Consider the following 27,500-nt stretch of genomic DNA (forward strand, 5'->3'; position numbering starts at 1 on the left):
TTGAGGCCCAGTCAATGTCAACAAATGTCCCAAAGTAAAGACCTTGGATTGCAGAAAAATGGTGCTGAACCCCGGCAGATAACAGTAAGTAGCAATGTCCAAACGGGCCCCAAGTATCAGTGGTTCCTGCAAGAGCCAGTGGAGAGAATATGAGTTCTCAGTCTTGTGCACACGAAAAAAACTCCACACCTTGAAAAGATTTTGATAGAAAGCAGGCAGTTCCGATAAATCCAATTTGGTTGGATCCATTAAAAAGAGGGATTTATCCAGTCCGAAACCCCCAATAGTGTGCAAAATAGTGCAACTCACAGCACGCCAGCTGAAATCTGGAGAACCATCAAGTAATCTTTTTACAAACTGTAACCGAAAGGCAGCCATTCTACTTTGTAAATTAATCAAACCTTGCCCACCCTCATCTTTGGGGAGGTATAAAACACTCTGTGGGATCCAGTGCAATTTGTCACAAGAGCAGCTTGAGCATCCGCTAAAAACTGTGGAGAAGGGTCTACACATGCCAATCTATGCCAAAGTGAAGATGCCACTAAGTTGTTGACAATGAGAGTTCTCCCCCTATAGGACATATTCGGTAATAACCATTTCCACTTCTCTAAGCGCCCTTTCATTTTTTCCATCAAACCCTCCCAATTTTTTTGTAACACACTGTCATCCCCTAGATAAACTCCTAGATATTTTATACCCCCATTTCCCCAACACAACCCATCAGGAAGGCAAGGTTTACCATCAGCCCATTGTCCTAACAATAAGGCATCACTTTTCTTCCAATTAACCTTTGCAGAAGACAACAGTCTAAATTCTTCAATTAACTTAAATAAAATCTGCACATCACTTTGCCTGTTGATCATGACCATAATATCATCGGCATAGGCTGACAAACAAATCTTTTTATTACAAACCGGTAAAGACAACCCACTTAGTCAACCTCTGATCTGTTGAAGCAATGGCTCAATAGCCAAGGAATACAACATTCCAGACAAGGGGCAACCTTGTCTGATACCCCTGAGAACCTGAAAAGGAGCACATAAGCCACCATTTATTTTCAGCATACTCTCAACGTCACAATAGAGTACCCTAATCATATCTATAAAGTTTTTGCCAAAACCAAAAGCTGTTAAAGCACTCCACAAATATGAGTGCTCTACTCGGTCAAACGCCTTCTCCTGATCCAAAGATAACAAGCCACAGTCCAAATTTAACAATTTAGAGACATAAAAAATATCCCGAATTAAAGAAATATTGTCAAATATAGATCTACCAGGGACACAGTACGTCTGATCCGGATGGATAACCTGACCCAACACTCCAGCCAATCTGTTACCCAATGCCTTAGAAAGTATTTTATAATCACTGCAGAGAAGCGAGACAGGGCGCCAGTTCTTTATATCTGTGAGGTCCCCTTTTTTCGGAATAAGAGTGATCACCGCTCTTCGGCAACTCAACGGCAACCCGCCCTCCGACAAGCTGTCCTTCAGTACCTCCAGCAGATCTACACCCATTTCCAACCAAAAAGCCTTATAGAAGTCAATCGGGAGGCCATCCATTCCTGGGGCCCTCCCAGACTCCATGCTTTGCAGGGCCTTATAAAGCTCTTCCAGGGTCAGCACCCCTTCAAGACCATTATTGGCCTCCTCTGACACCTTTGGTAGGCTGTCAAGGAAAACGTTGTCCACACAACACTCTGACTTGAGCTCGCTCCTATACAGATTTTGATAAAAATTGACTGCTCTTCCCCGAATACCAGCAGGATCTGACACTAATACTCCATCTTCGGAGTGCAATCCATGAATAAGCCGTTTCTGACCATTCTTTTTTTCCAAACTGAAAAAGTATTGGGATGGTGCATCCATCTGATCAATGCTCTGAAAGCGTGAACGGACCAGAGCCCCCTGTATTTTATGCCCCAGTAGATCAGCTAACTGAGCTTTCTTCTTTGAACAGGCTTCTAAATAATGAATCTCACCGGTAGATTGTGCCAGATTTTGAAATTCAATTATCTCTCCCTCCAAAAGCTCTAAAGAACGAGTCAACTCCTTAGTAACGTTGTGAGTATACTGTTGAGTAAACTGTCTGATTTGTATCTTACCAACATCCCACCACTGTTGCAATGAATAAAAAGAAGACTTCTTTGCTCTGTGAACTTCCCAGAAATACTTAAATGATTCCTTAAAAAAATGATCACTCAACAAATTAGTATTAAAATGCCAGTATGCGCTTTTTGGTTTTATTGAGCTTAAAATAAGTTTACAGTGCACCATACTGTGATCTGAAAAACTTACTGGTGTTATATAACATTTATTGAAAATACTAAGATGGTGATTAAAACTGTAAAATCTGTCCAGCCTAGCTAATGACATAACATTATCACGTGTGAGAAGCCAAGTGTACTGTCTATCGTTACCATTTAAAGATCTCCAAATATCACATAAATCATACTTTTTACTAATATGAATTAAGCGTTTACGCGAAGCCAAATGAGGCTCCATGTGATCTAGATTATGCTCAGTACAACTGAAATCACCACCTAGGAACAAGAAGTCTTCAGAGCAACAGTTTTGTAGAGTTGAACATAGTATGTCCAAAAAAAACATTCTTTCAACTGGTGCAGTTGGAACATATACACAAATAAATATAAACACATAACTTTCAACAACAGCTCTTACTTTTAAAAGCCTACCTTTTACTATTTCATCAACATCATAAGAGATAGGACTAAAATTCTTTGTGAATAAAATGGCAACCCCCCCACTTATTGAAGTGTTATGGCTTAACACAGGGATGCCATCAAACTCCCTCGCCCAGTCGGCAGCAGTTTTCAAGTCACTATGAGTTTCTTGTAACAAAACAACATCAATTTTCTTTTGCTTAATTACTTCATATATATTAGCTCTTTTTCTAGAATCCCTTGCCCCATTAACATTCAAAGTAGCTACATGAACTTCACTCATAAATAATAAAGAGGAAAAGAAAAGCCACCAAATAGGTAGAAAAACATCAGCCATTCTAATATTTAACCGACATCGTTGTTTCAATCAGTACTAAGACTCCTCACAATTTTCTTCAGTTGATAGACTTCTTTATTAGTAAAGCAACTCTCTGCCATTAGGCTTCTTGCCTTTTCAGCGAACTGCTTAACATCAGGGAAATATTCCTGCACACGCACACCTCTTTTATTTTTTGTTGATCTAAGGAATAACTTAATATCATCAAGTTCATAATCCCGACCACTAAAATCCCCCTGAGAAAGTGTCATACTGGAGTCAGAAGACCAACCATCACTTTCCGTTTCCTGATCCACATCTTCTTGCACTTCACTCCTTTTACTTATTTTGGCATCAAACATTTTATCAATTATCTTCCTTTTATTAGAAGGTACTTTAAAAAAATGTTCTTTCTCCACACCATCCGTTCCACCTGCCTCTTGCAGAGTCACTGAAATATTCTCACTTTTGTTCATCACGTTTATCTTCAGAAACTGGTGCCACGCTCGGTAAATCCTCAACACTAGATTCTGAAAGTGTAGTGGTGTGTATCGTCTCCGAGTGCTCACAGTGCAGCGAAGTCGACGCAACCACACTCTCACCGGGAACACCCGCAGCCGTCACCGCCACAGCCGAGCTCGGCCCCGGCAATACCTCCTCAACTATGTCAGCCACACCATCCGCACCACCATCGCCTTTAGTGTTCCCATTCACTGCATTTGCTTCCCTGTCTGAAACTTTATCTGGACAGTTGTGAATTAAATGTCCAGTTCTATCGCAACCAAAACACTTTGATTTCGCGGTAGTGACAAAAATCACATATTCAAAGTTGTCAATTCGAAAATTGAGCGTCATGTCTAGCTCACCATGATCCTGAATAATCATATAAGCGAATCGCCTGAACGAAACAATGTGTTTCAACAACGGTGATCCGCAATTGATTGGGATCTTTATGATCGGAGATACCAATTTTCCATAGCTAGACAAAGTTTGCGCCAAAATTTCATCGCTTACGAACGGTGGAACATTTGATAAAGTGACTCTCTTAGCTGGCAATGAAAGAGGAAGAACAGAGACAAAATCACCAGCTATGACTATTCCGTGTTCGACTACTTCATTGACTTTATCAACGCTATTAAGAAACACCACAACGGCACCATTCATTCTGGAGGTGGATAGCCAATCCCATGCCCCACAACCTCACCAATAGCAAGACAACATTCCTCCACACTCACCGCGGCGGCTACTTTAACCGCATTACGCCGCGTGAGTGAACTCAAAACCTGCCCATGTGGGACCGACATGCTTCCCCGATAAAGTGGATAGCACGCGGCCCAACAAAGAACCAAAAAAGAAAACATAGAAAAGACCAGCAAACCAGCAAGGGGAAAAGATAGAAAAAAGATCAGCTTCACTCACAAGCTCTCCAGTCACGCTCACACTCCTTCAACTCACACCCAGACACAACGGAAGTGAGACAGAGAGAGAGAGAGAGAGAGAGAGAGAGAGAGAGAGAGAGAGAGAGAGAGAGAGAGACAGAGACAGAGAGAGAGAGAGAGAGAGAGAGAGAGAGAGAGAGAGAGAGACAGAGAGAGAGAGAGAGACAGAGAGAGAGAGACAGAGAGAGAGAGAGAGAGAGAGAGAGAGAGAGAGAGACAGAGACAGAGAGAGACAGAGAGAGAGAGAGACAGAGAGAGAGAGACAGAGAGAGAGAGAGAGAGAGACAGAGACAGAGACAGAGACAGAGAGACAGAGAGACAGAGAGAGAGAGAGAGAGAGAGAGAGACAGCGAGAGAGAGAGAGAGAGAGAGAGAGAGAGAGAGACAGAGACAGAGAGAGAGACAGAGAGAGAGAGAGAGAGAGACAGAGACAGAGAGAGAGACAGAGAGACAGAGAGAGAGAGAGAGACAGAGAGACAGAGACAGAGAGAGAGAGAGAGACAGAGAGAGAGAGAGACAGAGAGAGAGAGAGACAGAGAGAGAGAGAGAGAGAGAGAGAGAGAGAGAGAGACAGAGACAGAGAGACAGAGAGAGAGAGAGAGAGAGAGAGAGACAGCGAGAGAGAGAGAGAGAGAGAGAGAGACAGAGACAGAGAGAGAGACAGAGAGACAGAGAGAGAGAGAGAGAGAGACAGAGAGACAGAGAGAGAGAGAGAGAGAGCTAGCTAGTAGCTGGATTAAACACGGTTACAATGCTGACAGCTAACGCTAAACGGTGTAAAGTTTGACTGTTTTTTACTGTAGAGGATTCAACACCGGGACGTAACAATCTGCAGCTGCCGTCGGAGAAACAGAGACGGTGCATTCAATGAAACTGGTAAACTACAGCCTCTGGTGGTTGTTTTTGTCACTCAACTGCAATTTACTAGTGAAATAAGTTATTCTATAGTAATTATATTATTAATAAATCATTTAATTTGACCATATGGCCTTAGTAATAAACAATCCGTTCTTTAATGTACCGCTTTAGCAACGATATCCAACCCTATTCCTGAAGCACTTTTAAATTCATTTCCTCAGCATATTAGGTCATATTGTTGATTGTTATGGCCATTATTTGAAGAGTGAAAATAAAAATAAAGAGTTTTTTAACTTTAATGTCACTAATGCTGATTATTCATTGATTCATTTGAAATTTTTAAAATACTTTTGCAGCAAAAATTATCTATGCAATTAATTTAGATTAATTAATCACAGAGTATGTAATTAATTAGATTCATGTTTTAATCGATTGACAGCCCTAGTTAAAGCATTTCATCGTTACAGAAGCTGAAAGCAGCAGGGGTTGTTAACATTTAAAGTAAGAGGAGACAACAGCGGCAGGAACATTTCTCAGTTTGTAGTTTTTGTATTCTTTATCTTCCCTAAAATATCTTCTTCCTATGGAGGCCCTTCAGTGCCACCGTTCATTCAGGGTTAGGGTTAGATGAGTGAAAAGAAAACACTTATTTTATTAAACTTTGTCTATTTGTGTGTGTAGATTTCTTCTAAATTTACCAGAATTTGAAAGTGTTTGGCCACCATTATTTTATTTAGTAAATATTAAATGTCTCTCTGTAAATCTCTCAGCAGCAGAAGCAGCCGGCAGCAAGAAAAATGATCAGAGAACAATACCTTGAAGTTGTTTCTTCAGCTTGTCCACTTCAGTCTTCTGCTGTGCTGCTTGTTCTGCAAAATCAGAGACAGTTTCCTTAGACATTGATCTAGAGCTGCAAAGATTAATGGAGTAGTCATTATTAAAATAATCTCAAACTATTTTGATAATCGATGAATCGGTTCGAGTCGCTTTTTATGTAAAAACAGCGAAAGATGTGTGATGTCAGCTTGTTAAATATGAATATTTTCTAGTTTCTTCTCTCCTCTGTGAGAGTAAACTGAATATCTTTCTATATATATATATATAAATCTCTCAGCAGCAGAAGCAGCCGGCAGCAAGAAAAATGATCAGAGAACAATACCTTGAAGTTGTTGCTGCTGTGCTTGACCTGCAAAAACAGAGACAAAACTTTGTCAGCTTCTTCTCACTGCAGCTTGAGTTTCTTTGGACATTGCTTTAGAGATGCATGAATCACTTTTCAACTATTAAATAAACTATTTTGATAATCGAGCAATAGGTTTGAGTCATTTTTTATGTAAACTGATAACTGAATATCTTTGAGTTGTGGACAAAACAAGACATTTGAGGACGTCATCTTGGGCTTTTTGGGAAACACTGATCAACATTTTAGAGACCCAACAACTAATCTATTCATCTAGAACATAATCACACATTATTCCACAATGAAAATAATCGGTAGTTTCAGCCCTACTTTGCTCCACTACACAGAAAAATACTTATTTCTCTCCTTTTGGATATTTCTGAACTGCTATGACACGATGCAAACAGATCATTAATGTACCGGTAGCCATGTTAGCCTTCAGTTGAACCAACGATGCGGTTGTTTCTCTCAGAGCAGCGTAGATGTCTGCTGGAAAAGCCCGCTGGCATTCAGTACTTTCACTTGCGGGGACCGAGCCGAGCATCAGCAACAGCGTGAAACTCACAGAGATCTTCATCCTCACACTGGCAGCTTACTGTTGAACTGTGCTGTCTCTAAACCTGTGTGAGCTTTATATAGAAGCCCTTCAGAAAAACAACAGCAAAAAGGAGGTCAAAGATGTTGAATTGTTAATTTACATTGTCACACATGATGTGTAATCGTCAGTTTGATTAACAAGGGTGTAACCACTTCTCCCCTGTATCACAGAACATTTCCTAGAGAAGATAAACATTGATGATATAAGATTACATTGTTAAATGATACCTTTAAACTTGGCCTTATCTTCCCATGTGTTTGTATGCTGACCAAGGTTATAATCATTAATGAAAACAAACGAAATAACGAAAACTAGGAGGGAAAAAAACATTGTCGTTAACTGAAATAACAATAAAAACGAGGCATTACAAAAAAACGATAACTAACTAAAACTGTAATGTCAGTTTGCAAAACTAACTAAAATAAAATGATCGAGTAAATGTACTTAGTTTTCATCTTTGTCAATGTTTTTCATAGAGCAAATAATGTTATATCTTTCAGAGTTGACATTTCTGACCATAGATCTGTTTTATACAGTCTATGCCGTAGACACATATGTAGTTTCTGACTGGGAACCCAGAAATTTGGACATTCAATGACAAATTGAACATAACATTGTTGGGACCACTTAAACCAGTGTTAAACTTGATTTTAAACAAAGAACTGATTTTAAACAAGGATACATGGGGTCAACATGTGCCTGAGACAGCTGTGGCCTACAGGCAACTCCACAGCCTGACTGCTTTCTGAGACAAAGGAAACCGTGGCAACAGACAAAGAGATCGGGGCCTACACGTAATTTTGACAGTTCGCCTTGTCTTACCACCACGGCTTCGGTCGCTAAAGGTTTGCAAGAAAACGTTGGTTTTAAATAGCTTCATTTTACGAAAAGAATTTTTTTTTTTGCTCTACCACTTCCTGCTTCTTACAGTGCAGATGCTTTGCTGCTTGCTCTTGCCTCTGCTTGCATATTTCTGCTGATAATCTTGCTTTTCCTCTGAGAGAAACTACGATTAGCGGCTCTTGGATACTTATAAATCACTGGACTATACATTTTTTGTAGACATAGTAGGCTATTGCCATTTTTCAACATTTTTCTGCGTGAGCGTGGCATATCAATAGCTCAAGCCTGTCCTAGAGTGACTGTAGCTAAAGCTAATTAGCAGCAAGATGCCTCCCTTCTCCGTGGATGACTACTACAAACTGCTTCAGTAGATTGTAGTTCTGCAAACCAAAATTCAACGGTTAGAAGTAAACATGGAAGTGAACAGATCATGTGGGAATGACACCACTTTACCATGGCCCCAAAACACTGGACAAAAGCATGCTAACACACGGCTAATTAGCACCAACAAGACTGCAAAGAAACAGGAGGGCTATGGAACAGGTAATAAATCAACAAGTGGTAGTAATAATAATATAATAAAGAAATATTTTGGTGCAAAGCCTAAGAGTAAATCTTCCTGGGAAATGGGAGGACGACTAACGGGCAGGGCACAGCGCCCTGATATTTGTGATATGAATGGCTGGGCTGCATTATCATCCAGGCAGAGCGCCTCTTCAACCTCTCTACTTAGTAGGACACAGCTGTGGACAGCTGCAAAAGGGAAAATTAGCAAGAAAATGCCTCCCCAACAACCGAGTGTGCAAGTGGATAACTTGCTCCTCTGCAGCAGGACCCTGGACATCCATCTAATGACCTGGATTGCGTCTCATTGTCACACAGCAGGGTAAGGACTGAGAGCAATCTAAAAAGTAAAAAGCTACAGGGAAAGCTAACGACTGGGCCGCAAACTCAGATTGTGGATGACTCTGCTGTAAAAGATGTAAAAAGCAGTAAAAACACCAAAATACTCTGTTTTCCCAAGGACATGGTGTCTGACTTAGCCCAAAGAATCGTGGCAGCACATCCACCCCATACTCCCGCAGCACCTCCCACAGTATCTCCCGGGGAACCCGGTCATACGCCTTCTCCAAATCCACGAAACACACGTAGACCGGTTGGGCATACTCCCAGGCTCCCTCCAGGATCCTTGCGAGAGTGAAGATCTGGTCCATTGTTCCACGACCAGGACGGAATCCGCATTGTTCCTCTTCAGCCTGAGATTCGACTTTCGGCCGAACCCTCCTTTCCAGCACCTTGGAGTAGACTTTACCGGGGAGGCTGAGAAGTGTGATACCCCTGTAATTTGCAAACACCCTCTGTGCCCCTTGAGGCACCTAAGACCCTAAGACCACAGCTCCCCGCCGCAGCTTCAGCAATGGAAACTTTGAACATTGTCCACTCGGGTTCAATGCCCCCAGCCTCCACAGGGATGCACGAAAAGCTCCGCCGGAGGTGTGAGTTGAAAGTCTGTCGAACAGGGGCCTCCTCCAGACGTTCTTAATTTACCTGCACTACCCGTTTGGGCTTACCAGGTCTGTCCAGAGTCTTCCCCCACCCCCTGACCCAACTCACCACCAGATGGTGATCGGTTGACAGCTCCGCCCCTCTCTTCACCCAAGTGTCCAAAACATACGGCCTCAGATCAGATGAAACGATTATAAAATCGATCATTGACCTTTGGCCTAGGGTGCTCTGGTACCAAGTACACTTATGAGCATCCCTATGTTCGAACATGGTGTTCGTTATAGACAATCCATGACTAGCACAGAAGTCCAACAACAACCACTCTGGTTTAGATCAGGGAGGCCGTTCCTCCCAATCACACCTCTCCATGTGTCTCCATCATTGCCCACGTGCGCGTTCAAGTCCCCCAGCAGAACTATGGAGTCCCCCACTGGAGCCCCATACAGGACTCCATTCAAGGTCTCCAAGAAGGCCGAATACGCCGAACTCTTGTTTGGTGCATATGCACAAACAACAGTCAGAGTTTTCCCCCCCACAACCCGCAGGTGTAGGGAGGCGACCCTCTCGTCCACCGGGGTAAGATCCAACATAGCGGCGCTCAGCCGTGGGCTTGTGAGTATCCCCACACCCGCCCGGCGCCTCACACCCTGGGCAACTCTGGAGAAGAAACTGGAGAACCGAGACTGTGCGTAGAGGTAAGCCCCACCAGATCCAACTGGTAGCGCTCCACCTCCCGCACCAGTTCCGGTTCCTTCCCCCACAGAGAGGTGACGTTCCACGTCCCCAGAGCCAGCGTCTGCTGCCCGGGTCTGGTCCGTCGAGGCCCCTGACCTTCACTGCCACCCGTGTGGCAGCGCACCCGACCCCAGCAGTTCCTCCCACAGGTGGTGGGCCCATGGGATGGAGAGATAGGCGCCACGTAGCTTTTTCGGGCTGTGCCCGGCCGGGCTCCGTGGCAAACCCGGCCACCATACGCTCGCTGACGAGCCCTCCATCTGGGCCTGGCTCCAGACGGGGGCCCCGGGCTTCCTCCGAGCAGGGTCACTCCATCTCTTCCTCGTTTTTTCATAGGGTTTTTGAACCATTCTTTGTCTGGCCCCTCACCTGAGACCACTTTGCCTTGGGAGACCCTACCAGGAGTACAAAGCTCCAGACAACACAGCCCTCAGGTTCATAGGGACACACAAACCTCTCCACCACGATAAGGTGATGGTTCCCGGAGAGGTCAAGCACAATCTTGATTTTATGTTTTTAACTGAAAACTGGCTAGACCATATTAACAGTGATGCTGTTCTCATTGAGTCACCTCCCCCTAACTTCAGTTTTATGAGTGAGAATAGAGTGAAAAAGAAAGGAGGTGGAGTCACCATTTTGTTTAATGACTCATTCCAATGTACTGAAATATCTTATGGAAACTTTGCTTCTTTTGAATATGTGGCTCTTCGGCTAAGGTCCCCCTCTCGACCTATATTTCTAAATATCTACAGGCCACCTAAATACTGGGCATCCTTCTCTGCCGACTTTACTGAACTGCTGTCTATAATCTGTATTAACTTTGACTGTGTAATTATTGCTGGTGATTTCAACATTCATGTTGACAACCCCCAGGATAGAGGGACCAAAGAACTGTGTTGTATTTTTGAGAACTATGGACTGACTCAGCATGTGATGGAGCCCACGCACAATAAGGGGCACACTCTGGACTTGATTATCTCGAAGGGTCTAAACATTTCCAAGGTTGTGGTGACTGATGTTGCTCTCTCTGATCATTCCTTTGTTTTCTTTAACACTATCTCTGTGCACCAAAAGTATCCAAACAAAGTTAGGATCCATTCTTGGTCCGCTCTTGTTCAGCATATATATTAACGACCTTCCATCTGTTTGTCCTGAGGTTGAAACTGTAATGTACGCAGATGATACTGTTTTATTTGTACATTGCAGATCCAAAGCAGATGTTGCAGATAAGCTTACAAGATCCATGGCTAATGTTACAACATGGTTCCAAGAGTGCTGCCTGCAACTAAATGTCACAGTTAGCATGTTCTTTTCTAAAACCAATAGACCCACAAGTGATCATAACATAATGGTTGAGGGTGCAAAATTATAGGTTGTGAAGGAATTTAAATATCTTGGGGTGCTAAGTGACTCGAACCTCTCCTTTAAGTCACATGTGAAAAAAATCTGTAAAACAATCAAGTTAAATGTTGCTAATTTTCGTTCCATCAGAAATCACATGTCTACAGAGGCTGCCAAAATGTTTTTACATTCTATGATTTTCACCTATCTGAATTATTGTTTGACAAGCTGGTCCCAGGCCAACCATAGCACACTGAAACCACTTGAATCACTATACAAACAAGCCATAAAAACTTTAGATTTAAAACTAAACGTTTCCAACACTGCTTAATTTTGAAGAAGTACCAGCTTTTAAGCTGGGAAGACCTAATGAAATATGTAAACGTATGTTTGGTATATAAAGTCACTCACAACCTAGCTCCACCGACACTTGTTGCCTATATCAACAGAAGATCAGATACTGCTTGAGTCACAAGGGGATCCTCAAGAGGAGACTGTGTTATTCTGCTGCGGAAAAGTTCTTTTTTTGAGAGAGTGGAACTCAATCCCTAACCACATCAGACAGTTAAACACATACGTCTTTTACTAAGCAGCTAAAACACTGGATGGTCAATACATATACATGTCAGCACTAACACTATTTATTATTTAGTTAGTTTGAGTCAACATATATGAATTTTACTTATTTCCCCCTAGTTTAATACTGCTTTTATTGTTCTTAATGGTTGTGTCTATTCTAATTTATATTTCTTTGACTTTATACCGTGTTGTTTTGCCTTGTTGTATATCTTTCTGTTTTTCCATTGTGTCTTGTTTTATGCTAAGTTGTGTGTTGTACTTTTGTGTTTTGTTTTGCTTGTGTTGTTTTTTTTTTTTTTTGTATTTTAAAAAGCCTTTTTTAACATCGAAGGCAGGGGACTACAGATGAAAAATAGCCTTTTGGCTAATTCTGGCTTTTTTAACCCATGGGAAATCATGTGTTTTATTAATTTGCGCTGTCCCCTTCCATAAATAAACTAAACTCAATAAGAAAAAGATATATCACTGAAAACACCAGTGAAACATTTCTGTGTGTGTGTGTGTGTGTGTGTGTGTGTGTGTGTGTGTGTGTGTGTGTGTGTGTGTGTGTGCGTGCGTGTGTGTGACTACCTGCTTTTGTTATGTGTGACTGCTACATCATTTGTGCAAGACATGTTTCAGCAGCTACCAAATAAAACTAGAATCTATTCAAATATTTGTTCTACAGAAATTGTGTGATCATTGGAGCATCTATATCTATCTATCTATCCATCTATCTATCTATCTATCTATCTATCTATCTATCTATCTATCTATCTATCTATCTATCTATCTATCCATCTATCTATCCATCTATCTATCTATCTATCTATCTATCTATCTATCTATCTATCCCAGTACAGTAGGTGTGTCTCAATATCTGTGGAAAGATCCTGCTAACCCATTTAAACAGTAACCACTGCACCTTAGATTTCATTAAGGTGGATATGTTTTTAGTGTTTACTCTGTACCATTTATATTTTATTGTATGTATGTATGTTATCAATGTGTAACTTTACTGCCTTCTTGGCCAGGACACCATTAAAGGTCAAATATAAAATAAATTAAAGCTGCAAGCAGCGTTAGACGGGCCCTTGCACATCCTGCGCAAGAGCAAACAAAAGAATGAGTGATAAACATGTACTGAATCAACACAAGCTGACAGAGGCAACCTGATCTCTCCATCTTTCTTTTTAGTTTCATGTTGTCTGAGGACAAACTTCCTTGTTGAAAGCAATCATCCAGAAAACAGGATCTGTTACAGGACACCTGAGGAGGTGAGGAGAGGTAAACAGCAGCAGGAGAGGGAAAGTGGATTCGACATCCCACTTTTCATGCAGTGAATGTTATGAAGACCTTCAGTCTGGAATATATGTGGGGCAGAGGAATATGTCTTTGTCAGCTGAGATTATTAGTTTTTTATTCTATTGAATTGGTTGATTTATAACAAATGATCATTCTTTCTGATCCACTCCCCTGAGCTACTCCTGTTAATTTGGTGGATGGGACAATAATTCCTTTCTACAAAATGGGTGCCTGGGTGGCTTAGTGGTAGAGAGTTATGGAAGAAATATTTAAATAATAATAATATAATAATATTTTTAATTTGATCTCGCTTCGTTTTCTCTTTGGACTTTCAATTTGAATTATGAATAAATATTTCCTCCATAATACAGAGGCTCAGTCCTGTCTACACCTTCATGTCTTAGCTGTCACTAATAAAGGGCATAACAATTTAAAAAGTTTAAAAAAACAAAATACAATAAAATATGTGTGTGTATGTGTGTGTGTGTGTGTGTATGGGTACGTGTGTCTGTGTGTGTGTGTGTGTGTGTGTGGGTATGTGTGTGTGTGCAGGTGCATGTGCATTTGTGTTTGCGGGCACGTGCATGCATGTGTGTGTGTGTGTGGGTATGTGTGTGTGTGTGTGCATGTGCATTTGTGTTTGCGGGCACGTGCATGCATGTGTGTGTGTGTGTGTGTGTGTGTGTGTGTGTGTGTGTGTGCATGTGCATTTGTGTTTGCGGGCGCGTGCATGCATGTGTGTGTGTGTGTGTGTGTGTGTGTGTACATATGAGTTCTTTTACTTATTGAGTAAAGGTTCCATCAGGTGTGAACAGATTAGGCTCAGCATGTGCTGGGTGTGGCAATGTGTATACATACGTCAAGGTAAGGGAAACACATGAAAAAAGGAACACAATCTTGTGGCTCCATCAGACTCCAGAACATGTGAGTCCAACAAACCAAGATCACCAAAAAGACCACACAGAAGCCAGACTTGGCTTTGGCTTCTTCCTGCTGAACATGCAGGATGCAGTAAGAGAAGGGGATGGTGAGAGGCTAATGAGACTTTATTAAGTTGCCCTGCTTTTCTATAAAGCGCATTGGCACAGTCATTATGCCTATAGCACCTTCCTACTAACACTGCAGGTTAACATCACACTGTCCCCGCGCATGGCACACAGTCTGATATGGAACAGGTTTTGGAACGGTAGAGGGGGAAAGGGGAAAAATATTCCTCTTGACCTCCATCTGGAACACCTGAACAATTTCTTGAAATCATTTATGAGTGCCTTGGAGCCAAACCTGTCAGAAATGTCGGCAGCCAGAATTAGTAAGTCCTTTGGCATCCTCAAGGAGCTGATGGACAAAACAGACACAGAGCTGGAGCTGTCAAGGCCGACTGGCATTCACCATGTAGCCCGAGAACAGGAGGACGTTTTAACCCTGGTCAACGTTTTAAGGGAGGCTCAACTACCGGGAATTAAGGCAGTGGATGAAGTCCAAAGTAAAGGACTGGAGAAATGTCCCTATTTAAACAATTATGGTGATGGCATTACATTTGTAAATACTGTTTTCTGTAAGTGACATTGTAAGTCATTTTTTTTTATTTTTTAAATATAATAGTCTCTTTTTGTATCCACATTGACATTGAGATATGAGGCAAGATATTGTCTTAAATTTTGGATATCGTAATATCCTGATATGACAAGTGGTGTCTTTTCCTGATTTTAAAGGCTGCATTACAGTAGTGATGTAATTTTCTGAACTTACCAGACTTACTAGCTGTCTTATTATATGCCTTTACCCACTTAGTCATTGTATCCACATTATTGGTGATTATTTATCAAAACTGTCATTGTGTTAATATTTTGTGAAAGCACCAATAGTCAACCCTACAATATCGACATTGAGGTATTTGGTAAAAATGTATTGATAGTTGATTTCCTCAATATCGCTCGGCTCTAGTGGAGATATTAAAAGTTCTTTATTAACATGTCTTATTGTTCATCTTTAAAAATGCAAAAACATCCACCACCAGTTGAAAAGTATAAACAATGTCAATTTTATTCAAAAGTATTAATGCAACAGAGGTGAAAAGACTTTTGCACAACAATAGACAGTCAATAAGACCCTGAAGGTAGAAGTTTGTGTTTGAATAAACACCCATATGCATAAAGCTGTCTGATTTCATTTCATGTATTTCTCATCATTATTTACGATATAATTAATACAATTCATTTGAAGAGCACTTTAAAAAACCACCACAGTGGGCCAAAGTGCTAGCCTGACGTCATCATACTCAGATTCTAGACAGAATGTGACAGTCGTAAAGACCCTGGAGCTACAAGTTTGAGCCTCAGTTTGAAGCTAGTCTGAGGTACTCAACACTGACAAGCCTGGTTCCAAGCTACTTGGTGATGACTGTATCTGGTCATCCTCATGCTCTTCATCAAAGTAACCAGTGTAGTCCAAGTCAACCTGAACAACACTCTAAAGACAGTGGAGATGGCTGTGGACTTCAGGAAGAACCCAGCCCCACCTGCCCCCATCACCCTCTGTGGCTCCACAATTGACACTGTGGAGTCTTTTCGCTTCCTGGGAACTACCATCTCCCAGGACCTCAAGTGGGAGCTGAACATCAGCTCCCTCGTCAAGAAAGCACAACAGAGGATGTACTTCCTGCGGCAACTGAAGAAATTCAACCTGCCAAAGACAATGATGGTGCACTTCTACACAGCCATCACTGAGTCCATCCTCACATCCTCCATCACCATCTGGTACGCTGCTGCCACTGCCAAGGACAAGGGCAGGCTGCAGCGTGTCATTCGGTCAGCTGAGAAGGTGATTGGCTGCAATCTGCAGCAACACCATGACAAATTCCTCGTATGTGCAACGTACTTGGCAATAAAGCCCTTTCTGATTCTGATTCTGATTCTCTGCTTTGAGCTTGTGATGCTGCCATGCTGACGGCCTGTTGATGTTGTTATCTCTCGGATATCGGACTGATCTGTTGTTCTGTGAGTCGGGGACACTGGGGGTCCCTGTTGGTTGTTGGGGATTTCAGGTCATGGAGCTCAGATTTGTTTGTTAGCCATGTGAAGGTCTGCTCCGTAGGTCCCCCGCCCACTTTGGACCTGAACTGGGTGGGTTTGGGGGTGGTGGGAAATTGGAGGGAGGTGACACTCTGTTTTCTTTTTTACGTTTGTTATATTGATTGTACTGTATATCACGCTGTTTGAAAATTTTAAAATGCTAATAAAAAAAGGACTTTTCATGTGACTATTGAGCTAATAATATGATGATAATAATCCTGGAACAGTCCTGCGTGTTTGAGCCATAAGTCAAAACGATACAGTCAGTCTGACTCAGAGTGGTCATATAGCAGCGAGCTTCTCTTTTACCCTCCTCCAATCCACTTTCCCTCTCATGCTGCTGTTTACCTCTCCTCACCTCCTCAGGTGTCCTGTAACAGATCCTGTTTTCTGGATGATTGCTTTCAACAAGGAAGTTTGTCCTCAGACAACATGAAACTAAACAGAAAGATGGAGAGATCAGGTTGCCTCTGTCAGCTTGTGTTGTTACAGTACATGTTTATCACTCATTCTTTTGTTTGCTCTTCATTCAGTTCATTCATCCATGTAATCCATTTGTGGGCGTAAATCTCATCTAACATTTGGGCAATAAACATTACATTTCTGAAGAGCAAATTTTGAAGGGCACACAAATAATACAGCTACAATTATACTTGTAAAGGACATGTGTACACAGAGGAAAGCCTTAGTACTATCACTAGTGTAGCATGGAGACTGTACCATTATCCTTCTTTACAGTGGTTCTCTTGATTCAGTGATAAAGCTGACTAATTTGACCAAAATATTCTTCTTTAAAACCATTCATTTTTAAGTTTACAATCAAGCCACAAAAATACCTTAAAACATAATGACTTCTTTTGAAAAAGTGTCCCCATATAAAAGAAATACAATACTTTTGTACGCTTGTTAAATTAGCTGATCATAATGTAAATTAGTGAGCCACTAGTAAAGCTCATCTGCTCACCCTGACAGCCACACACCTCCAAAAATATGAACTGAGCTCAACACACTTACCTGAGACTGTACACCTGACTGGCCCTGGTCTCCCTGAGACTCTACACCTGACTGTCCCTGGTCTCCCTGTCCCTTACCTGAGACTGTACACCTGACTGTATCTAGTCTACCTGAGACTCTCTACCTGACTGTCCCTGGTCTCCCTGAGACTCTCCACCTGACTGTCTGTAGTCTACCTGAGACTCTACACCTGACTGTCCCTGGTCTCCCTGAGACTACACCTGATTGTCTCTGGTCTCCTTGTTCCTTACCTGAGACTCTCCACCTGACTGTCCCTGGTCTCCCTGAGACTCTCCACCTGACTGTCCCTGGTCTCCCTGAGACTCTCCACCTGACTGTCCCTGGTCTCCCTGTTCCCCAGGTACTTGTGTCTCCTTTGCCTGTGACATAGTGACATTAGTATTTCTATAAACACCCATTCTTATAAAGATGTTACCAAATTGTCTTGATATGAGGACTTATTGTACTTACTTGGCGTTTTGTTGTACTGAAAAAGGATCTTGTGTCTGTTTTTCTTTTCACTGTCATTTTCTCTGGGCAACAACAACACAAATCTTTAACGTCAGATGTCTAAATATGAGTTAGGTTCATAGGTTCACCACCCAGTCATATTATAATTATAAAATGTTCTTGCGTCCTCCACATAAATATTAGGTTTCGTCTGGGAAAGAGGATCTATATTTAACAACAGCAAACCTAATGATCTGCCACTTAACATCATATTGAGCAAAACATAAACATAACTGTAGATCTCCAATATTAACCCTAATATCATTTCACACACATAACGTTAGGCTTATCGCCGTGGTAACGTTAGTTGTAGTGGGTGCATTTCTATCCAACAAGCTATTAAACAAGCTAGCTAACGTTACATTATATTACACTAAGATAGCAAACTTTTTTGTCATGACTGATTTATTAAATACTCAGCGTCATTTCTATTTGAGAAAAGAAAAACTTCATCTGATGTTAAGGTGAATAAAATAGTCTTGAACCACCTACTTACTAACTTACTAACCGTAACCTTGCAGCTCTCCCTGCCTAACATTACTGTAACGATATGTAGACACCAACACACAGTATAACCTTCTGTCCACTTATGTTGTCTACAGAGAAATCTCTGCATGGAACCTCCACACAACCATAAATACTGCTTTAATAAACTATAATCATTCCCATGGGGAACACCAACGTCTTTACAAAATGTTATGACAACATTCAGTCTGGACCTAAAGGGCTTCACCAACACTGACAACGTTCAAGTGAACATAATATAAATGTTCATACAGAGGCCTCACGATTCAGTCTGCTCATAAGAAACTAAATATAAGATGTAGAAAAGTTAAGTCTTTACATTCAGCTTCACTACTCTAACAATGCTAACATGTTGCTTCCAGTTAGTTTGACTTCTCTTAACATATATAAAGACTGAAAGGGTCAATATTCTGACTTGTAGTCATCTTTATTAAAAGACTTTCTTAAATGTTTCTTAACTAAAGTGTAACTTTTCTCCTTAACTTCTTCCGGGACATGAACAGCCTCTCTTCAGGTGTCAGGAGGTAAACTGAGTCCTCCTCAACATTTGTTGGGTTCTGGTTTCAGAACCTGCTAAAGGCCAACAGCCCCCCCTTGTGGTTAATAACAAGTACTGCATGAAATACAATTAATAGTAACATTTTACCTACAGCCTTCACTTCCACACTTCTGCTCTGTCCATCTGTGTGTGTATGTGTGTGTGTGTGTGTGTGTGTGTGTGTGTGTGTGTGTGTGTGTGTGTGTGTGTGTGTGTGTGTGTGTGTGTGTGTGTGTGTGTGTGTGTGTGTGTGTGTGTGTGTGTGTGTGTGTGTGTGTTAATATGTGTGAGTGTGTGTTACTATGTGTGAGTGTGTGTGTCTGTGTGTGTGATGCTCCGGGGGTGAGAGGAGGGGGAACGTGCTCCTCAGCCCTCCTTCAGGTAAGTCTTTTAATCATAAACTGAGTTCTACACGTGAGGAGGAGGCCACTACTTCCATTTGTTAACATCTAAATGATCAGAGAAACTAAAGAAAGGCTTTAAACATGAGAGAGAGAGCTCCCAGAGTTATTAGTGATTGAGTTCTACCTTTTGTTATGTTTTTATTTGCATGGCTGGTTCTGTTTGCAGTGTATTTAATTCCCAGATTTAGTTAGTCTCATCCCTACGTTGTATATTATAGATTTATGATTCCACCGTACCTCCTATTAACTCCTGATGTAATCCAGAACTGAAGTAGCCCCATAAGACTGCTGAGTTCTTCTACCCAGTAGAGAAATACAGTCAGCACTGAACACAACTTCATGGTGAGTGCTGATTGGCTGTTACTCGTCTAACATCTACCAACCAGATAGTGTTGTGGGCGGGACATGAAGTGAGATCAGTGGTGAGTGCTGATTGGCTGTTACTCGTCTAACATCTACCAACCAGATAGTGTTGTGGGCGGGACATGAAGTGAGACTCAGTGGTGAGTGCTGATTGGCTGTTACTCGTCTAACATCTACCAACCAGATAGTGTTGTGGGCGGGACATGAAGTGAGATCAGTGGTGAGGTAAACGGGAGCAGAGGGAGAGACTCAGAGCTGTAGCTGAGACAAAGTACAACACCTTTTATTTCATTACCTTTATAATAAAACACAGATACAGATCATCTGCAAACTGCCAGATATGGGACAGAGCCTTTCCAGCTGCTGCTCCACGACGGTGGAAGCTGCTGCCTTCACATATCAGATGGTCTCCCTCCAATTCTGTTTTTATATCTGGATAAAGAGCCATTAGAACTCTCTAATCTCTCTATCTGGTCTCATCATCTCATCATTCTGGGTTTGGGAACTGCTGCTTGTTGTTGGTGTTGGGATCTTCTTTTTGGGTTTTGATATTTACATTTTAATGTTCTTTTATTCAGCTCTTTGGTCAGATTAATGTGTGTTTAAATGTGCTCTAGAAATCAACTTTACTGACTGGAAGTTAACATAAGAAACATTTTACAGACCCAGAGATATGTTGATTATAATAATTAATCAGAAATCACAATCAGAACAAGTTTTATAGTTTATTAATAATGTTTATTATACATACAACATCTGGGACACACACACACACACACGCACACGCACACGCACACGCACACACACCATGTTATCTCTGGTCACTAACTGGTAATTTTGCTGCTGTACACACATGTTCCCACCCTCAGAAGTGACTTGTTCTGTGTGTGTGTGTCTGTATGTGTGTGTGTGTGTGTGTGTGTGTGTGTGTGTGTGTGTGTGTGTGTGTGTGTGTGTGTGTGTGTGTGTGTGTGTGTGTGTGCGTGTGTGTGTGTGTGTGTGTATGTGTGTGTGTGTGTGTGTGTGTGTGTGTGTGTATGTGTGTGTGTGTGTGTGTGTGTGTGTGTGTCTGTATGTGTGTGTGTGTGTGTGTGTGTGTGCGTGTGTGTGTGTGTGTGTATGTGTGTGTGTGTGTGTGTGTGTGTGTGTGTGTGTATGTGTGTGTGTGTGTGTGTGTGTGTGTGTGTCTGTATGTGTATGTGTGTGTGTGTGTGTGTGTGTGTGTGTGTATGTGTGTGTGTGTGTGTGTGTGTGTGTGTGTGTGTGTGTGTGTGTGTGTTTGTGTGTGTGTGTGTGTGTGTGTGTGTGCGTGTGTGTGTGTGTGTGTGTTTGTGTGTGTGTGTGTGTGTGTGTGTGTGTGTGTGTGTGTGTGTGTGTGTGTGTGTGTGTGTGTGGGTGTGTGTGTGTGTGTGTGAGTGAGTGTGAAAGAGTAGGAGGTGACGAGGTGTAGTCTAGCCAAAAACTACAAAAATGGCTACTCTTGTGAGCTGCACAAAACTGTTTCACCCCAAGAGGGCGGTATTGATAGGCTAGGCCCAAGATTAGCCGTTAGCTCATTCAGGCTAAGCTATGTGCTACCAACAATAGGCTAGCTGCTAAGCTAACGTGTCTGCACACGTGTGGTTGACAAGAGGGAGACACCGGAGCGCAGAACTGTGGAGCGGTGTGCGCTCTGCAGTTTATGTGACTCGCTGGTTGGCCAGCTGTTCACCTTAGCGCGTGTGGGTAACTAGCTATGTGTTCATATATGTGTGTGTAAGAGAAAGGTTAGAGAAGTAGGAAAGAAAGATATATATATATATATATATATATATATATATATATATATATATATATATATATATATATATATATATATACTTGGATCTAACAGTACCTAAAACTCCTCAGCAGTGGGAGAAGCAGAAAGTAGCATTTACAGCCTGAACAAGCTAGCTACATATTCAACACAACATATCAATAATGCACCGTGATCAGAGTACATTCACAGAATAGATTTGACTCAGCGGTCACAATCATAGATTAATACGTTACACGTGCAGCAGTAGCGCTGTATTAATCAGATCACATTAACGGTAACACAAAGTAGCAGCAGTAGCAAATTACTCATTAATAAAACACACTATGTATCTCTGCCCAGACGTAAGCCTTCTTACTGTGTGTTCAGTCCGTTTGTCCGTAGGTTTCCACGAAAGAAACGGGGGTCCGTGTCTGCTCGTCAGCAGATCAGAGGAAGCTCTCCTTCCAAAAAGAGCAGAAGGAAGGGAGCTAGAGTCGACTTGAGAAGACAAACGTTGTTTCCTTCTCCTGCAGATATGAAAACACTGGCGAGTGGTTTCAGAGGATCCACGGTGCTCCCAGCACCGACATTAAATCCACTTTGTTTAAAAAATGGAAGTTTTAGCACAAACTTGTCGTGCTGACCTGTCGTCAACTGGAGTTGAGGTGGAAAGCATTTGTTTCTGTGTCATGCTGTAGTGACCAAAGTCACAGGGCAAAAGACGAGAGGTGGGGGGTGACATGGAGTTTTATAGCTCAGGCCACCAGACCTGGCTCCATGCTGGTTTTATGGTACCTCTGAACCAATGGGAGAGTCAAAGTGAAGCTGAAGGTGTCGATCCTTATCTGCAGGCCCCTCCCTGACACCATTTTGCATCTTTCTATTCTGCTTTTCTTCATTTAGGAGTTTGGAGCAAGGGATGTGGACTCTACCGTAGGCCAAGATCCTTTGTCTGAAAGACCACATGGTCTCTGGGTCTTTTATCTTTGAGTCACATGTTGGCTGAAAACCCTTTGCTTGAAAAAGATAATGTTTAACCTCCTCGACGGTCCCAACACAGCTTTAGTTACTAGTTACTTTAGTTACTCCGCTACATTCATCTGTTCCAGCTTTAGTTACTAGTTACTTTAGTTACTCCGCTACATTCATCTGTTCCAGCTTTAGTTACTAGTTACTTTAGTTACTCCAGTTACTTTAGTTACTAGTTACTTTAGTTACTCCGCTACATTCATCTGTTACAGCTTTAGTTACTAGTTACTTTAGTTACTCCACTACATTCATCTTTTACTGTTTTAGTTACTAGTTACTTTAGTTACTCCACTACATCTAGCCAACAATATAACAGCTACAAGTCCAGCTGAGATGATCAGATCATTACACACACTACAACGGGAGAATACTTCAACTACATTCTCCTGATGATACTTACACACTTTTACTGTAAGAACAATTACCATGCAGGTACTTTGCAGTGTAGTATTAGTACTTTTCCTGCAGTAAAGGATCTGAATACTTCCTGGTTGTCAGATTAGACAACAAAGCGGTGTAGTTAGTGTTCAGAGTCAGCAGAGGGAGCCAGAGTCCTGGAGACAGTCTTTATACATACAGGAGATTCCCAACAGCTTCTGATTAGTGTATTAATGAAGTCATTCAACCGTGTGTGTGTGTGTGTGTGTGTGTGTGTGTGTGTGTGTGTGTGCGTGTGTGTGTGTGTGTGTGTGTGTGTCAGACACACAGATGCACACACACACACACACACGGACACACACAGACGCACAAACAAACACGCACACACACACACACAGATGCACACATACACACACAGACATAACTAAAATTTAACTTGTGTATATCTTTCCTCCGTCCAGTAGAACAACAAGGCGAGCCTGTAAAGAGAAGATTTCCTGAATAAATAATCCCGTTCTAGCCCCTCGCTGCTCTTCTTCTCGTTTCATTTCCTGCCTCCGACCTGGGCTGTCTCCTCCGTCACACATCCTCCTCTCCTCCTAAAAATACTAAATACAAATAAAGAAGATCTGCTGTCACAGTCCTGCAGAGCAGCAGCCATGAAATCTTCCTGCTGCTGCTCCATCTTTACACTCAGATATCTGAATATATAAATAATAACTTCATGTCCCCAGAGGATGAATCCTGCTGATATTACTGTACAGTTATTTTATTTTATTTTCTTTAACGTCACGGTGACAGTTGGAGGAAGAAGGATTTATTCACAGCAGTTCATATCCTGCTTCCAATGACTCACCTTTATTATTATTTATTATTCCTACAGTCTGATCTAAACCTGAGAATATTTAGCCCTCCTGTTGTCCTCAGGTCATATCTCAGTCCCTCCAGGATTTCACAGCCTTTTTTTGAGATTGTTGCGGCCCAAAATGCCTGATTTTGCCGGAGCTTTTGTAAAAAATTGCGATAAAAGTTGCATGTTTGTTGCAATGAAGTTGCGGGAGACAGTGAAAGTTGCAAAAAAAGTTGCGATTTTTTTTTTTTTGTATAGTTCTTTCAAAAAAAAAAGGAAACTTGTTTTGGGGAGAATAAAACTACTCTGGGCTGAGTTTTCCTAGTCACCAAAAAGACTCAGGATGCTGTAAATGTTGGTATAATATGAACATGACTGGTGGATTTAAGACAAAAAATAATAATTTATTGAATCAATCAAATTTGAACATATATGTCAGTGGCTTGTTGATCTTTACCTTGTTAGTTAATTTCCTAACCTGACCTGGGACACATTCATACGGTTTGATAAAGTACTGACTTTAACTTATCATTAACTTACAATAACGAGCACAGCTGTCCTAAATTTAGGTCATCGTGTCGTCTCATCTCCTTTTTCTCCTGCATCCACCGTGTGTGTGTGTTTGTCTGTGTGTGTGTGTGTGTGTGTGTGTGTGTGTGTGTTTGTGTGTGTGTTTGTGTGTGTGTGTGTGTGTGTGTGTGTGTGTGTCTGTGTCTGTGTGTGTGTGTTTGTGTGTGTGCAAGCGTAAGTCGCGGGGGCCACGGGGCAGCCCCGCCCGCTGCAGAGAGCCGACAGCCAGGATGTAAACGCCAGCGACTTTTAAATCGTTAAAGTCATTTAGTCACATTGATGATAAAATGTATCGGACGGTCTGAAATGTTTTGCACGGTCTTTCGCTGTACGTTTTGTTGGTAAATGAGTCGCACACACGTCTCGTCTTCATATCAAAAACAAGGAAATGATAACAACCCGTTCTCACTCCTGATTGGTCATTGGCTCTCAGAGTGCACGTGAGACTGCTGTGATTGGTTGAAGTCACGGGAAACTTCAGGTTATTGGTCAAACGTTTGGAAAAGTTGCGGTGATTGGTCAAAATTGCAAGTTGCACCAAATTCGCGGTGATTGGTTGAATTAGCATGAATTGGCGCGATCGCGACATCGCGAAATCCTGGAGGGACTGATATCTGACCCATTTTCTAAAAGTTTCTATATCAGAAATTTTGGGTTTCTTTCAACCAAAATGTCCAAAAAAAATAACGTGGCTGCTTCCCTTCAACGCTCTTCACAAGTAAAATAAATGATCAGTTCACTACTTTCATTGAATTTGGGTGTTTTGTTCAATTTTATAGCATTTGAAAAAAAAAAATTGATAAAATAACTTTGAAAAAAGTGACAAAAATGATGGAAAAAGCAGCAGAAAAAGTTGCATAATAAATAAATGATCAGTTCAGTACTTGAATTGAATTTGGGTATTTTATTAAATTTCATAGCATTTGAAAAAAAAAGAAGATAAAAGAAAAAAGTGACATAAATGACGAAAAAAGCTTAAAAAGCAAAAGCGAAAAGTCGAGGCCTCCACCGTCTTTGCCACGTGTTTTGGACATTTCTCTAAGTGTGCACACGGCCCTGCCATCTCACGCCCTTTCATGGGAATTAACGGGGCGTTTACCTATGCTAATTAGGAGCAACGGGCACGAGCTTTCAATTTACGAAGACATTTGGATTCATCATTCTAAGAACACACCTGCGAACAATTCTGCTGTTTAAGAACACGTCGTGAATCAGACGTAGACTTTTCTAAGGGACTTTCTTAAAACCCTTGTGTTGACTTCGGGTCACATTGGTCCGTTTTACATTTTTGTTTTATATCAGAAAATATTGGACGTAGAAATAAGCGCTGAAAATGTGTAGAAGAAAAATTAAAAAATTTAAAACGTTGGAAAAAGCAAAAACAACTTGTGAAAAAAAAGCGTCACAAATGTCAGAAAAAAATGTGTTTTTTTCAAGGTTGAAGGGAAGACAACACAAGGGTTAAGAACAAATTTAAGAAAGAATTTAGGGAGATATTGGTGAATGAGGCCCAATGTTAGAAAGGACACCACATTGTAAATTTTTCTCCCTACATTTTCTTGACCAAAATGTAGGAATTTGTGCCGGCCGCAGACATGTAACCATGGAGTTCACCGGACTTAAACTTTTGGCTCTGTTATATTGTTAGAAAGGACACAACATTCCCTGCATTTTGATTTAAAATAAATGTATGAGAGTTAAAACTGTGGATGGTAGAGCAAAGTAAAAATAAATTTCAGTCAGTTGGATCCCTAACTCTGAGTCTGAACATTTTATCCAAAACACACTAATGTAAAAATGTCAGAAGGGCTTTTTTTTAAAAGCCTTAAAGAAGGTTGAATAATTCAAAAAGTATTAATGTGATTTGGAAGTTGTTATACTTCCCTAACATTTTAAAGTTTGAATTAAGTTTCTCAAAAGATTCTGGATAACCAAACACAAACTCCTCCTATCATGGAGACTCTTTACTGTTGGCCAACAGTGTCAGACAGCACATTTACTGTTAGCTAGTGTTATTTGGATATGCACCAAGTAGTAGACACACTGTCAAAATCTCTTGGGGAATTTTCTAGTTTATAATTACTCTCGAACGTATCATCTGGGTTCCCGTGTTGTGATTGAAGTTAGAGGAACTAGAAGGGTCAAAGGTTATATGAAGACACTGACAGGTGACTTGACGAAACGTCCCGTGTCAGAAATTAATTTAGAGATTTCTCTGGGTTTGAAGATTGTTGGAAACATTTAGGATAGCGTAAGTACACAGCTCAACAAAGTATAGGTATAGTCGTTTTTAGACATTTTAATGAAGAAATGTTACATATTGTACTTTTAAATGACGTCAAATGGCTCGGGACCCAGAGTGACTTTATAACCAAGTGGTTTAAAGCCTCATTTATAACCATTAATACGACAAAAACCAAAGAGATGGAAATATATTTAGCTCAGGAGAAATGAACAAACATTTGTACAAGGTCTATCTCTGTATTGATCCATCCCATAAAGTTGTCAGACACTTAGAATAATAATCTATAATTTATGGGCTCTTCCAAATGTTTTGAAAAAAAGAAAGACATTACTTTTACAAATTCACAGTGTTACACGTGTTTTTCGGTAGGTACTACATATAATTATCATAGAAACTTGATTTAAGATCATATCGATATTTCTAAAAATTCCTAATTGGCCAAATTGAATTACTCAAATATTCATTAATGATATTAAGTGCATCCCTAAAATGTATTGTTAGAATATCAGAGCTACCTGTGGTTGAGTTGTAGGCATTTCCGATGTTGGTGATAACGTGTTTGTAGATCAGGGTAATCTTTGAGGATGAGGGTCCAACCACTGATTCACCTCCAGCCAGCAGAGAGGCTGAGAATGCAACCTGTCGGACTGAGAGAGAGAGAGAGAGAGAGAGAGAGAGAGAGAGAGAGAGAGAGAGAGAGAGAGACAGAGAGAGAGAGAGAGAAAGAGAGAGAGAGAGAGAGAGACAGAGAGAGAGAGAGAGAGAGACAGAGAGAGAGAGAGAGAGAGAGACAGAGAGAGAGAGAGAGACAGAGAGAGAGAGAGAGAGAAAGAGAGAGAGAGAGAGACAGAGAGAGAGAGAGAG

At 41.3% G+C, this 27,500-nt stretch overlaps 1 protein-coding gene and 1 long non-coding RNA gene across 2 annotated transcripts in view; one reads left to right on the forward strand and one right to left on the reverse strand.

Annotated features, from left to right (window-relative positions):
- Positions 1-27,500, reverse strand: part of LOC116036424 (bromodomain-containing protein DDB_G0280777-like) — a 1,700,590-nt gene that overhangs the window by 1,359,171 nt on the left and 313,919 nt on the right. Inside the window, exon 6 of the mRNA XM_036008807.1 lies at positions 6,121-6,162. Within this exon, the coding sequence (XP_035864700.1) occupies positions 6,121-6,162 (42 nt within the window). The remainder of the gene's footprint in view (positions 1-6,120; positions 6,163-27,500) is intronic.
- Positions 13,038-26,554, forward strand: LOC116061961. Its single transcript, XR_004107867.2, has 3 exons — positions 13,038-13,048; positions 22,468-22,469; positions 26,464-26,554. It is a non-coding gene; the product is annotated as an uncharacterized LOC116061961 (long non-coding RNA).

The sequence above is a fragment of the Sander lucioperca genome, chromosome 13, assembly GCF_008315115.2.
Source record: "Sander lucioperca isolate FBNREF2018 chromosome 13, SLUC_FBN_1.2, whole genome shotgun sequence".
Classification (NCBI taxonomy): domain Eukaryota; kingdom Metazoa; phylum Chordata; class Actinopteri; order Perciformes; family Percidae; genus Sander; species Sander lucioperca.